Genomic DNA, 14,404 nt, shown 5'->3' with positions numbered 1-14,404 from the left:
GGCCATATGACTGCCACCAGAAGTTTCTGGGCCAAATGGGTTCCTGTTGTTGATAGCCTTAAGCTCTTCAGCTTGGGGGCTGTGAGGAGGTGAGTTGGGCTGCCCTCCTCAAAGGACTCCTGGCTGTTCCCTCCTCCCCCAGCCATTTCCACCCACCACCATCTCAGTGGCACATCCCAGCCCTCCACCAGTTGCTCTAGAGCTGGGTCTTGGCACAGTGGCCTGTCCTCAGAGCCTGGACACCAGATGGAGGCAGAGGTGTGGAGAAGCCGCAGGACAGAACAAACAGAGCAAATTCACAGCTGTTTATGAAAGTAATGCTGAGGCCATACATGGCCTCCGCCACTGGCCCCGCCCCCCTACAGCATGAAGGGGAGGTCTATGTTCTTCTCACCAGTGCCCATGTAGATGTAGCCATAGTTCTTGGTGCGGGGAGCATGGAAGAAGGTGAGGCCCGGCCAGAGCAGGCTGCGCAGCACCACCAGGGCATTGCCCCTCTCCATCTGGATGCTCCAGGACCCTGGGGAAGGTGGGAGGAGGGGAGGCCTGAGTGCTGTGGAGCCTGAGCTCTGCCCTGTGCCCAGAGGCCCCCCAGCCCCTTGGGCAGCCTGGCTCGGGTGCTGCGGTTCCCGTGGGGAAGGGAAGACAATTTAATTATCCGGCGCCTTACTCCTCCTGATTGCCTTTTAGCCATTTCACTGCTCATTAAAACCACTTCCAGGGGGAGGGCAAAGGAAATGAAAAGAGGTGAAGCACACCCCAGTCCATTTTGTTCCTGTCAGCAAGTCTAGTTAAAGGTTGAGTGGGGGAGGAAGCAGAGTCCACAGGCGGGGGAGATGGGGCCCAGCTAGGGGAGGCTTTCTCCAGGCTTCTGCACCCTCTATGAGGAGTAGTCCGTCACCAGTGGCCTGCAGTCATGATGCAGTTTGCCCGTCTTGCCACTTTGCTCTCTCTTCCCAAGTCCCAGGAACCTCTGCTCCGAGATGGTTGAGACCTGAGCAGGGGTGCACTGAAGTTGGGCCTTTTGGGGCCTCCCAGCTCAATAGCTCGTCCTGGCAGCCGTGGACTAGGAGCCATGCTAGGTGGGAGGGGACTTGGGCTGCAGCTAATGAGCCCTTGTGTATGCTGGGTTCTGCCCCGGATTTTTGCTCCCCAGACAGGAGCAGCCCAGCCCGGAGCTGAGTTGTGCGGCCATGAGGACTTGGCGGGAAGGGCCTGATCCAGCTCCAGAACCAAGGGAGGGAGCCCCTGTGTGGGAGGAAGGAGCCTGGGAAAATCGCCTCTGGATGCAGATCTAGAGCTTCTATTCCCCTGCGCACTGAGGCCTCTCCCCGGCCCAGCCGCAGCTCTGCTCCAGGCCCTGCCAGAAAGGCAAATGCTTTGAAGGTTTTGGTGTTGGACCAGCCAGTGATGCACTGGGAGCTGCGCTGAGGCCCTTCATCGGCTGCCAGCTCAGCCCGGCTGCTTGGCTCCACCGTCCCAGCTTCCCACAGTCGTCCTCCAGCCGTGGCCCACCCCGGTCACTCCACACCCAGCAGCCTCACAGCTCAGTCCCCACCCACCAGGGGCCACCCCACATCCGAGAGACCTGACTGCCAGAAGCCCCTAGACCTGATGGCAGCTCAGGCTGCTGACACCTGCCCGGGTCAAAGCCAGAGCTTTCCAGGTGCCTGTAGGTCAGTGGCGCTGGCCTGCTCAGAACAACCAGCCGCAAGCCCACCTCTGCACTGTGCAGTGGCACCCTTCCAAGCATCCCCACCTGTTCAGGTGAAGGGGAGGCCACAGTGTCCTGCACTCCAGCCCCCGTCTGCCCCCCAGGCCTACACAGCGCAGCATCGGGAAAGAAGAGAGCCCCTGGGTTACCAGAGCTCTGGCTGGGACATGGCCTGGGAAGAGGGGTCCCTGTTGCCAGAGAAGGGGGTAGTAGTTCCCCTAGCTCCTACAGCTTTCCTCCCCAGGTACCTGAGGCCCTCCACCTCCCAGGGGCCCTAGCCTGCTGCTTTCCCGGTCACTCATTGCCGACAACCTTGCCTGGGGGTCATGGGAGAGAGGTGTGACAGAACAGAGTGTCCCTGCTGCACTGCAGTCGCTTTCGGCCAGAAGCACAGACCCCAGGAAGGTACATTCCTAACCTTCCCCCACCCCCCACCCCCGTCACCCCTCCAGTGCCCAGAGCACATCATCTAAGGACGGTCCCTGCCCTTGGAGCCCAGTCGCACAGCTCTCGTGACCTGAAAGGCCAGGCTCTGCCTCCCTTCTCTGTGCCCCGCCAGGAGGGCAGCTTGCAGCCTGCCTGGACCAAATGCCACCAAATGCCCTGAAAGAATGAAGTCCTGGAGGCCTCCAGCCTCGACAGCTCTCATCAGTTCACGGTTGCCAACAGCTTGGCACACCCTGGCGAGGGCCGGCTCCTGACCTCCCCTTGCACAATCCTGCCCACCTACTACCTCCTGCCCCAGTAGAGGAAGGGGCCCTGGCTCATCAGCAGGGCATCCCAGCTCCCTCCCAGAGCCAGGGAGAAGTCGGCAGGGATGCTAGAGAGATGCAGTGCCCCCATCAGGGCAAGGGGGCAGCACCAAGCAGGCTGAAGGGTGCTGGCAGAGAGAAAGCGGCATATGAGGGGCCTGCCAGCCAACTGCACGTCCTCCCTCCCTCCCTCCCTTGCATTCCTGTCACACTCCTGTCCTCTTCTCCTTGTCCCTGGCTCAGCTGGTCGCCCAGGAAACACACAGACTCTCAACGTGCCAGGAGTCACGTAGCATCTACCTGGAGAGCCAGGCGCTTGCTGTCACCTTCACCCACGTTTATTGCAACTGCTGGGAAGGCTGGGCTCAGCCACTGCCACCTCCTCCTCTCAGAGCTCCAGGGGAGCCCCCTCCCGTGGCCCTGGTCTCTCCCAAGTCTCCCAAAACGCCCCTCCTGCCCCCTGACAGCCACTCTGACAAGCTGTTTTTTGAGGTTGTGGTAGAGAGCAAGTAGGTACATCAGGAATGGAGCCTGTTGGCAGAAGTCCTCCTGTGTGTGCGTGGGCCCCAGGGGTGTCCCCTTGCTAGTGGGAGCCTCAGGCTAGGGTATGCATGCAAATCGTAATTACCTTCTCCTGCCCTCCCGGAAGAAAGGCAGCAAAGCTCTGAGATTACGGTTGAGGGAGAGAATGGGCCAGACTGTGGATCCAGGCTCTCCAGCCACTGCAGGTGGTTTTAAACTTTCTCCTCAGACCAGCCCCACACAGCCTGTCACACGTGCAGAAGTAGCCATGGGTCGCTTCTCAGAGCAGTCACTCCTCTGACACCAGGGCCACAAGTTATGGTCAAATCCCCTGGCCGCGGTGGGCAGGGAAGCAGAACGCCTTACCTGATGGGGGAGGCCCGGCTTCCTGGTCCTGGAGGCCAAGCACCAGTCAGCCAGGCTTGAGGGGCTGGGGGGAGGAGCCACCTGCACACACACCCCGAGAAAGCTGAGAAAGCTGATCTGCCCCGTGTTCCTCACCTGCCTCCCTGTTCCTGACTCCCCCACCCCCTCTTCCTTGCCACCACCACTACATTTTATTATTTTTTTCTTTCTTTCTTTTTTTTTTTTTCCCCTTAGAGAGAGAGAGGCAGGCTCCATGCACCGGGAGCCTGACGTGGGACCCGATCCCGGGTCTCCAGGATCACGCCCTGGGCCAAAGGCAGGCGCTAAACCGCTGCGCCACCCAGGGATCCCCCACCACTACATTTTAAATGTGGCTTTCCCGGCAGGCAGGCCCCTTGCTGCCCTCTGCTGCCTGCACTGGGCACTGGTGCCTGGCTCACGCGCGCTGGAGGCCCAGCTGCCCGCCTGGCCCGCGTCTCCTGAGATCTGTGGGCTCCAACCCCCGAGTGGAGTAAGGAGAGGAGCTCTGTCCTCCGCGCCGCACCCCGCTCTGCTTCCCAGGGCACGTGACCTTGTTCATGAGGCACCTCTCGTTTTATATTTCCACTTCCCATCCTGGTTCATTTGATCTTCCCAAACCTCTGTGAGTTTGGGACAGCAGTGTCCTGCTGGCGAGGGCACCCCGCTGCCTGGCACGCAGCACCTGCCCAGTGGACATCTGCTGATGGCATGAACAGTTGGGGAGCACTGAATGGCAGAGTGCTACCCAGAAGTCTGGCCCGACCCACTGCTCCATCTCTCTCACCTGACTGCAGCCCGGGCTCAGAGAACTGGCGGTTGCCCTCCGTCCACCAGGACAGTTCTGTCCCCAGAGCTACTCACTCGCACAAACCTCCGCAGATGCCGGGGCAAGGCAGGACAGCCCAGGAGGGCAGTGGCGGCACCGGGCGCCATACCTCCCATGCTCCCTGCAGCCAAGACTGGCCTGCCTCCACAGGCCCAGGAGCCCTCCAGCCTCAACGGTACCCACTAACGGGCGGCGTGGAGTCCACCATAGCCCCAGAAAGGAAACGATGATCCTACCTGGGCAGAAAATGACTGTCAAATTCCAGTCCTCCCAGCCAGTGCTGGTGTCCCGGGGAACTCTTCCCTGGGATTCTGGCCTCACTTTGCAGCCAGGCAGACGGCACCCCCACAGCAGCATCTCCTTCACTGGCAGGTGAGGAAGGGGGGCCACGAGCTGAATCTGATGTCTGCTTTTCCCCTTACCACCCCCACCACCATGGCCCCAAGCAAGTCATCATGAGGAAGGGCTGGGCCTGATGCCCAGAGGTTTTCTGACGGTGGCTCTGGGAGGCAGCGAGCTGGAGGCCCGTAAACTGTGAGGTGCAGCCAGGAGCCCTCAGCCACCACGGCTCCAGCACCAAGGACAAAGCCACATGCCAGGGCACGCTGAACCATCAGTTGGTCCTTCAGCCCTGAGACCCACTGCTTAGGGGCGGATGTCCAGGGCCTCAGGCCACTGCAACTCACCTACCTCCCAGGCCCAGGTTCTTACCAGTGAATTCTGTGAATTCAGTGCTGACTAGACACATCAGCGTGACCCCAACATCCCTTAGGAAGACCCCCCAAAGTTCCCTATCTTACAACCCCAGCCGCAGGGAGACACAGCTACATTCTTTGTCCCCTCTATCCAAAATGAAAAGGGCAGACAGGGTGGATGAGGTTCCCTTAGGTAGACCCACATCCCATCTAGTTGGCTTTGGTCTTTGCTGCAAAGGCAAGAGCACCCTCCTCTCTGCTCCCACCACTCAGAGGAGGAAGCTCCAAGGGGGAGGAGGCACTTGTGTGTCAGGCACCTGACCAGCCGGCACTGTGGACCACCCATATCCCTGGGCCTGGAGCATCCAGCTGCAGGTGAGAGAAGTCAGCCGGCAGCAGGGCTCTCCAGCCACACCCAGATTGAGGGGGCGGGCAGGGCTACTGTCCCCAGATTAGAGGCATTAAGAGGACTTTTCTCAGCCCACCCCCCAGACCTTGGTGCTGAGTCCCACCACCACAGTGTGCCTGGCTTCCTGTATCAACCCAGGACATGCAGAGCCTTCTGGCTTCCGGCCAGGCTGGGAGCACAGAGTTGGGGGAGATAATGGGAGTCTGGAAAGCATGTCTCACAGGAGAGAGGTGCCCCAGCCCCTACCAACCTTCTTTATCTCCCCCACAGTTCAAGGACCCCCTCTCTATGCTCAGGGAGGTTTGACTAGGGTACCCCCATGTGGCAGAGGCCAGAGTGGCCATTCCTTGGTGGCTGCCCCTACCCACTTGGGACCATCGCCGGCCCTGGGGCATCGCAGAAGCCATGAAATGGCCTTCAGATCCCCACTTGGCCCTATTCCATCCATCTGTGCACCACCGCCGTATTGTCACAGACCTGCTCACGAGCCGCCGACAGCTCCCACCGCCTTGCTCTAGGCCTCCTACCCCTTGGCCTCCTCAGTCCTCCTAGGCCTGCCCCAACTCCCCTCTGTGGCCTTTCTGCCACTAAAAATAACACTAATAATAATTACTAATTTTCGTTTGAGTCCTATGTGTTAGGCACTACTATAAGCATCTGGTATGTGCATTGACTCATTCAGTTCTCGTAACAACCCAATGAGGTAGAAAATACCATTATTCCCTTTTAGGAATGAGGTAATGGGGGGCCTGCCCCAGGGCCACACAGCTAGTAAGTGGCAGATTCGGGGTCCCAGCTGAGGCCATCTGATGCCAGAGCCGCTGCCTCTGCCATTGCCTGCCCCCGCCCCAGCTGGGAGTATGCCGGGCTCCCCAGAAGTGGTACCCCACACAGTGGGGGCGAATACTGTCCCACCATTGCCACTGTCTACTGAAAAGGAAACACAAATTCATTTGACACCACAGTTCACTCCAGAGCCCTGGAGTCTAAGGGTCACCGTGTCCTTGGGTTTAACTCTCCAAGCCTGTTTCCTCACGTGTAAAATGGGGATGGTAACAGTAGCCGCCCTGTAGGGTGGCTGTGAAGATGAAAATGAGAGAAGGTGTGGTGGGGGCTGAGCACAGCGCCCTAAGCACTAGCAGGGCCATTGCTCTCAGGAGTTGCCATTCCTGTCATTACCCTTATTGTTATCACTGCTGTCACTGACAGCAGGTCTCTGCAGGTGAAAAGGTCTCAGAAACCCCAAACATGGGGAGGGAAAGAGGCAGGATCCCTGCGTCGGCACCCTGGGCCTGGCCCCTGATTGCCCAGAGCTTGGCACCTGTCCTGGCACACAGCATCCAAGTAAGAGTGTCCTCCCGGGACACGCTCTTCCCTACTGGACAGCCAGGATGGGGAGGATGTGGGAGCTCTGTGACCCCACCCCCAACTGCTGGGTGTGTGCCAGGGCCGGCTGGACCCTCAAGAACGGGAAGACCTCTGAGGCTGTATGTTTTAAGATTTAAAAAGCTCCATGCATATAGCAGGAAGCAAATGTACAGAACTCATTTCCTTGGCAGGTGGTCTGCCCTTCCGTCGCTCAGCACACACTTAACTGCACACCAGCTATGTGCCAAGCACTGGATCTCACCCCAAAACTAACAGTCGGGATGGACGCGTGGCTAGGACTTCAGAGAGGTTTTTGGAGATGTTTGGGGGAGGACTAAAACTTGCCTCCTTCAAGATTGATTTGGAAATCAGAAGAGGCACTGGGAGACTTGCTGTCTGTGGAAGCACATGGAACACGGTGCTTCCTTTTGTCTGCAGACATGTACCGACTGTTTATTATAAGCTGAGCCCTGTACCAGGCTCTTGGGGGAAGCCCCCACCCACCAGGACCCCCCATGAACCACCAGTTCCCACTCGGGTCGTTGGTTCCAATCTCAGAGGAGAATGGCAGGCGGCATGGCCCACTGCTCTGACCTGGGGGCAGATCCAATGTCCTCCAAGTAATAGGCTATTACCTTTGGGGATGTCATGCTCCAAGGAGTCCATGAAGTCCAGGGAGGGGTCCAGGTCAGCCTTCTCAAGTAAGGTCTTGTTCTTCAGCTCAACAGGCTCCCTAAAGTGGAAGTAGGAACTAAGCTTCTTGGCTTCAGACAAGGACAGTCCTAAAAAGAGGCAGTGGGTAGGAAGGGATGGTCAGCCCCAAACCCCACAGCCCCCCTTTCTCCACGCATGGGGACCACATGGAGGGGAAAGGACTCAGGCAGATACTGACAGGGAACTAAAGGGAGAAGGAGTCAGGCTTGGTCCAGACCCCACAATAAGGAGACACCAATGAAGAAGGTGAGGAAGGCAGGGCGCCCAGACCCACGCAAAGCCCAGGGACCCAGATGGCCAAATGCTCTCCTACCCTTAGGCAGAAAGGAGTCAGGGTCCAGTGACTGGGCAGCCATGCCAACCACCAATGCCAGGCCATTGAGCACATCCTCCCAAGCTCCCATACAGCTGTATGGCCACAGCTGTTCTTTCTCTGAGGAAGTGGACAGGTTCTCCAGGACTCCCAGAAATGTGTCCCCTGTGCTTGGGAAAAGACGCCCTCCAGCCCTTGACAGGGGCCCCGGAGAACTTACCTTCAAAGGTCCGATTGACATGGATGGGTCCAAAAGGGGTCTTAAAAAGGGCTCCTCGAGGGATGACAGCCACAGCCTTGTCAATCTGGTCGATGACAGACACCAAACGGTTTTCTTCCTTGATCTGGACCTGAGGAGACAGGAGACAAGCCAACCTGCCAGAGTGCTGTGCCCACTCATTTCTGGTGCAAGGGACCAAGGGACCATCTGACCTGGGTCACCACAGTGTAGATGCTAGGTCCATGGAGAATCATGCTGGGCAAGCCCTTGCCTTCCCTCCTCTCAAGATTTCCTCCCTTCCTGCCTCCCCCCTTTCCCTCCTTCATTCTTCTGAATATCTCTTTTAAATTGGTAATACATACTGGTGGTGCAAATTTTTTTTTTTTTGGTGCAAATTTTTTTAAAGATTTTATTTATTTATTCATGAGACACACACACAGAGAGAGAGAGAGAGAGAGAGAGAGAGAGAGGCAGAGACACAGGCAGAGGGAGAAGCAGGCTCCATGCAAGGAGCCCAACATGGGACTCAATCCGGGGTCTCCAGGATCACACCCTGGGCTCCGGGCGGCACTAAACCGCTGCACCACCAGGGCTGCCCTGGTGGTGCAATATTTTAAGGCAGTGTCTCCCACTCCATCCCTGACCCTCCAACTGCCCTCACTGGAGACAACCACTGTTCATGGTTTCTTATATACTCTTCCAGAAACAATACCATCCCATCATTATATGTAAATGTTGCTTATTTTGCTATTTTAAAATATAAAAACAACCATGATCACTGTAGAACACTTAGGTAATATAGAAATAGTTTATAATATATGCAAAAAAATTAAAATCATTCATAATCCCACCTCCTAAAGATAATCACTAACAACATATTGGCATACTTCCTTCTCTTCTCTCTTTCTATGTATATATTTAAAACAAAATTAGGGACGCCTGGGTGGCTCAGTGGTTGAGCATCTGCCTTTGGCTTAGGGTGTGATCCCAGGGTCCTGGGATTGAGTCCCACATCAGGCTCCCTGCAGGGAGCCTGCTTCTCCCTCTGCCTGTGTCTCTGCCTCTCTCTCTGTCTCTCATGAATAAATTTTTAAAATCTAAAAAAAAAAAAAAAAGACACAAGAGCCTGCCTGTGCATATCCCATTACCCCAGAACACAATGCAGACCCACCCTCCCAGCCCCCTGCCCAGAGCCAGGCTCCTGACAGAGTGGCCCAGCCTGCCACCCAGGAGCTATGTGGGGTTCTGCTGTTGCCACCATAATTTCTATTGGGCTGGGCTCTCTTTGTTCTCCTCCTCTTGTCTTCACTCACCACTACTTCTTCTTCAAAGACCTTTTCACCCTCCTTCATCTTCTGCAGCTCAGTGTGTTCGTACTCATGCGAGGGGTCCCCCATGAAGCGGCCCTTCACCACAGACGTCTCCACTGCCATCTCTTCCGTGGCGGGGGGCAAGAGGCTCCACTCCATACAGTTCAGGCTGCCAACAACATCCTCATGATCCTGGTTTCCAGGCTTCCTGCCACCGCCCCTTCTCTTGAGGGATGAGGCCCAAGAAAAACTGTTGGGAGTCACACCTCTCCCCTCCAAGCCATGCGTGCCTATGCTGTACCCCACCCCCATGTGTGAGGCAAATAAATATTTATTTTGTAAAAGGTCACAAAAGCTTCATGTGTACCAAAGTTCCAAGAACTTCTTCCTAGATACCTGCACTGTGAAATTTCTGATGGGTTTCTAGAAGCTGAACATTCCTGTTACAGGCACCTCTGTTTTGGTAGGCCCTACATTCATGCTCAGCCGGCCTCCTGAGCCAAGAGCATGGCCATCTTTCCCCCATTTCTCAAGAAAGCGGCTGCAGGCCCCAAGACCCGACCTCTGAGGTCTCCAGCACTGGCCAGCCCCGTCCCTTCTTCCCCACTCCTGCCAGGAGAGGGCGTCCTCCGGCTCCTCTCTAACCCACAGGCCCTGGACGGAGGCAAGGGGGCCCTGCTCATCTTTCTGCCCTTCTCACTCCACTGGCTCCTTTCTCAACTTCAAAACTTCTTGGCAGCCCGGGTGGCTCAGCAGTTTAGTGCCACCCTCAGCCCAGGGCGTGATCCTGGAGACCTGGGATCGAGTCCCACGTCAGCCTGCTTCTCTCTGCCTGTGTCTCTCATGAATAAATAAGTAAAATCTTTAAAAAACAAAAAAACTTCTTGGCTTTCTACACCAACAGCCCTCAAATCCTACCCTGCCAGAAAATAGCCTTTTCCTGTCCCTTACTCCTCCTCCAGCTCTGAACAATAATCTCAGAATGGCCTGCCCCGTGGAAGCCTTTCCCCTGTGGTCGTTTCTGTCCCCGGCACCCCACAGAACTGCTTAGGAGGACATCCACGGAACCTCAAAGCCAACAAGTGCATTCCACTTCTGTTTCCTTTGCCATCTCCCCTCTCCCTCCTCTGCCGCCCGAAGTATTCCCAGAGACCCATCCTCACCCCTCTGGTTTCCCTGCAGGCTGGCCCACCTCTCAGAGCCCCAGCTACTATCTAGTTGGTCTCCAGAACCCAACCACCTCTCACCACTTCCACTGCTCCTCGCTGGCCTCAGCCCCTATCTACTCTTACTTCTATACCATTAAGGTAACCTCCTAACTGGTCTGCCCAGGTCTGTACCTGCTCCCCTTTGTCTAGTTCCCACCCAGCTGTCATATCATGTTTCTGTGTAGAAGCTTTCTTCCCATTAAGCTATGTCCTTGCAATGCCCCACAAAGCCCTCTGGTCCCTTATGTCTCTGACCTCATGTCCTACAATGTTCCCCCTCATATACTCCTCTCCAGCCACACTAGCCTCTGTGAGGTTCCACCAACACTGAGTACACATCTGCCTTGGGGCCTTTGCACTTGCCTGGAATTCTCATCCCTCAAATAAACACATAGCTCGCTCTCAGTTGCTTCAGTTCTCTTCATAAATGTTACCTTATCAGAGAGACTATCTCTGATCCCCCTATTTAAAGTAGTACCAGGGCACCTAGGTGGCTCAGCAGTTTAGCGCTGCCTTCAGCTCAGGGCTTGATCTTGGAGACCTGGGATCAAGTCCCACGTTGGGCTCCCTGCATGGAACCTGCTTCTCCCCCTGCCTGTGTCTCTGCCTCTCTCTCTCTCTGTCTCTCATGGATAAATAAAATTTTTAAAATAAATAAATAAAATAGTACTGGGGCACCTGGGTGGCTCAGCGGTTGAGCATCTGCCTTCAGCTCAGGGTATGATCCTGGCGTCCAGGGATCAAGTCCTGCATCTGAATCCCTGCAGGGAGCCTGCTTCTCCCTCTGCCTATGTCTCTGCCTCTTTCTGTGTCTTTCATTAATAAATAAAATCGTAAAAAAAAAAAAAGCAGTACTGCATCCTGTATTCTCTAGATATGCAATGTGCGTTTATTGTCTCCCCCACCCCACCCCCAACACACACACACACACACACACACACTATATATATATATATATATATATATATATATAATTTAGACTCCATGAAGACAAGGACTTTGTCTCATTTTCTACTGAATTCCTGGTGCCTGGATCAACGCCTGGCACATAGTAGACGCTGGAAGAAATAAAAACTTACGGAATAAAATGAGGCCCAAATTTCCATCCTCAGTCCAGAATTTTTGTCCGGACTCCAGGCTGCCCCCCAGGCACCTCTTACCAAGTTCAATGGGGCTTTCCTAGTCCTGCTTCTGGAATTCCATTCCAGGGGGTGACACCAGCCTTTACCCAACTGCCTTAGCTGAAAGGAGGGGTCAACCTTGATCTTTTCTTCACCTCTCCCATTCAGGCCCAAGTCTGGCCAGTGCCACTGCTTACATCTTTCCAACCCATTCTCTGACCTCTGTTCCTCAGCTCCTTCTTCCTTGCAGTCTCCTTCACCCAGACCCTGCAACAGCTTCCTGAATGCTCACCCACTTCAGGGCCCAGCTGCCCACTCAGATCTGAGCAGACTCTGCTTGTTTGAGGCTCCTCAATGACTCTCTGGCTCTCCATAGCCTCTGAACAAAGTCCAGTCCCCTGGCCTCTCCATCCAGTGTCAGGTTTACCTACATGCTGTTCTCCCAAACACTCCAGCCACCTCTGCAGAACCATTCCCTCCAGCTGGCGTGCCTTTCCCCCACACTTTCCTAGGGAATCCCTGATCATCTTTCAGATCTCCACGAGTTACTCCCTTAGCAATCTTATTTAATTGCTCTCTAGAAGGCCCCACCTTGGTCCCCCTTTGCATACCCCTCTGCTCTGGGGTTAACACGGTTGGTTGTAGTTGCTGGGTTATGTGTCAGTGTTCCTTCCTAGGATGTGAATGACTTGGAGACGGGTGAGTCTTAGCCATCTCTGTAAGCCCAAGTCTACACAGAAGGCCACCAATCAATGTTGGGCTGATGCGTGGACAGATGAAGTCTCCGAATCCCCGCGGCCTGAATGGCTTGCTTTGTAAATTGGTGAGCTTCCTGACGTCGCTGGGGGCACTCAAGAAGGAGGTGTGGGGGGGGATCCCTGGGTGGCGCAGCGGTTTGGCGCCTGCCTTTGGCCCAGGGCGCGATCCTGGAGACCAGGGATCGAGTCCCACATCGGGCTCCCGGTGCATGGAGCCTGCTTCTCCCTCTGCCTGTGTCTCTGCCTCTCTCTCTCTGTGACTATCATAAATAAAAAAATTAAAAAAAAAAAAAGAATCGTCAAATAGCACCTCATTACCCTCCAAGGCTCCTGACCCTTCTGGAAACTGCGGTCTTCGGAATGTCAGGCGTCCACCTGGCGGCTACAGGTCCCCGTTCTCCGGGAACTCTCGCCTTGCTCCGCCTCCGTTCGTGGCCCTGCCTGTATTATAAACCCACCCGCGTCCAAATGTCTCTCCTCCTCGCCACCCGCCCCCCACCCCTGCTCTGCACTTTCTCAGGACCTGGCCCCCTAATCCTCCGCAGCAAGTTTCGGCCCCGGCCCGCCCCCCGGCCCTCGGTCTGTCGGGTCTCCCCAGACTTCACCACCCGCGGCCGCGAGCCCGTAGGCCCCACCCCTTCCCGGCCGCCAGGTGGCACCCCCTTTAGGAGCGGGGGGGGGGGAGCGCCGCGGCCTGCTAGGACGTCGCCTCCACCTGTAGAGTGTCTTGCGTGGTGCGAGCTGGTCCTCACTCAGGCCCTGCGCGATGTAGTAATCGGCGACGAGGCCGAGGATGCGGCCCCAGAAAAGGACCCGGCTGTAGCGGTAGTCGCGCTTCACCAGCGTTAGGGAAGTGAGCAGCGAGGCCCGGCGGTCGGGGCTGAGGCCCTGGCCGCTGCCGGATGCCAGCTCCAGCGACAGCAGGAGGCTCTCGGAGTCCATCGCGCCCAGTCTCCGATCAACGCCCGCCAGGTTGCCGGGAGCAGCCGTCTCCTTGGAGACCGAAAGCTCCGCCCTCCGAGGATTCCACCCCCTCCGCCGCTGGGGCCCCGCCCTCTCGGGAACCTCAGGCACGCTCGCCCCCTGCACAGCCCTTCCTTTCCAAAAGCTTGAGCAAACGCTAGCTCCGGTATTCTTTCTTTCTTGAGTTGGGGACCACACGTGTTCTGCTGTCACGGTAACAGCGTGGTTTCCCCAAACAGGTGCGCTACTGTGTGATTTAAAGTCCCAGTTCCATGCGTATTTTTGCCTTTTCTGAGCTTTTCCAATAGTGGGATAATTGAGTCCTCACCGTGTATGCAATGAGGCCTTGGCAAGAAAGACAACACAAACAGTGACATTATTATTTCACTCCAGTCGTGTCCCTTCTTGGCCTCATAATTGTGTGAAAAGAATTTGAGATCTTCTTGGCTCAAAGTCTAGGAATCCAAGACAATTAGCACACCCCCACCCCAAGCCAGGTCCTATAGAGTGGGGTCATCGTTCCATTCTCCTCAGTCTTCACAAGACCTCTCTAGTCACCCCTTCCCATAGGACTATTCCACCCAAGTGACAAATAGAGACCAAGGCGCTGGGGCAAGGTACAGGCACACACTCTGGGAGAGCAGCATGTGAAGACAAGAAGGATGACACCACCTGCCACCTACATTTAGCTACCACAGGCCCCACAACCGCTGCTTTTAGGTTCAAATGGTACCAACACATAAAAGGCCAGAACTCTACTGCAGCTGGGGCTCTTCACTCTTTCGGTTAGAGACTACTTTATATCCACCTCTGGAGTCCCCAACCAAGGTCAAACAGGTGAAAAGATGCCTCAGTAAGCTTGTCAGGGAAGGAGAGATTTGTTGTTAATTTTTTTTAATCCATGAAAGACACAGAGCGAGAGCGAGAGAGAGAGAGAGAGAGAGGCAGACACACAGGCAGAGGAAGAAGCAGGCTCCATGCAGGGAGTCTGACGTGGGACTCGATCCCAGGTCTCCAGGATCACAACCTGGGCGGAAAGTGGCGCTAAACCACTAAGCCACCCGGGCTGCCCCATTGTTAATTTTTTTTTAAGATTTTATTTATTTGAGAGTGAGAGAAAGAGA

At 55.7% G+C, this 14,404-nt stretch overlaps 1 protein-coding gene across 2 annotated transcripts; it reads right to left on the bottom strand.

Moving 5' to 3' along the window:
- Positions 1-291: 291 nt before the first annotated feature.
- On the bottom strand, positions 292-14,215 carry RSPH9 (radial spoke head component 9). Of its 2 annotated transcripts, XM_055329898.1 has the most exons (5): positions 13,033-14,215; positions 9,234-9,399; positions 7,921-8,050; positions 7,309-7,455; positions 292-520 (listed from the first exon to the last, which is right to left on the bottom strand). In XM_055329898.1, exons 1-5 carry the CDS (start codon positions 13,257-13,259, stop codon positions 360-362), a joined length of 831 nt encoding a protein of 276 aa, XP_055185873.1. In that variant the 5' UTR covers positions 13,260-14,215; the 3' UTR covers positions 292-359. The 2 variants fall into 2 exon arrangements, with proteins under 2 accessions (XP_055185873.1, XP_055185872.1); XM_055329897.1 differs by having other exon boundaries at positions 292-7,455.
- Between the last annotated feature and the right edge of the window lie 189 nt (positions 14,216-14,404).

Source organism: Nyctereutes procyonoides, unplaced genomic scaffold, assembly GCF_905146905.1.
Source record: "Nyctereutes procyonoides isolate TBG_1078 unplaced genomic scaffold, NYPRO_anot_genome, whole genome shotgun sequence".
In the NCBI taxonomy this organism is placed as follows: domain Eukaryota; kingdom Metazoa; phylum Chordata; class Mammalia; order Carnivora; family Canidae; genus Nyctereutes; species Nyctereutes procyonoides.
This window is presented reverse-complemented; position numbering and strand designations above follow the sequence as displayed.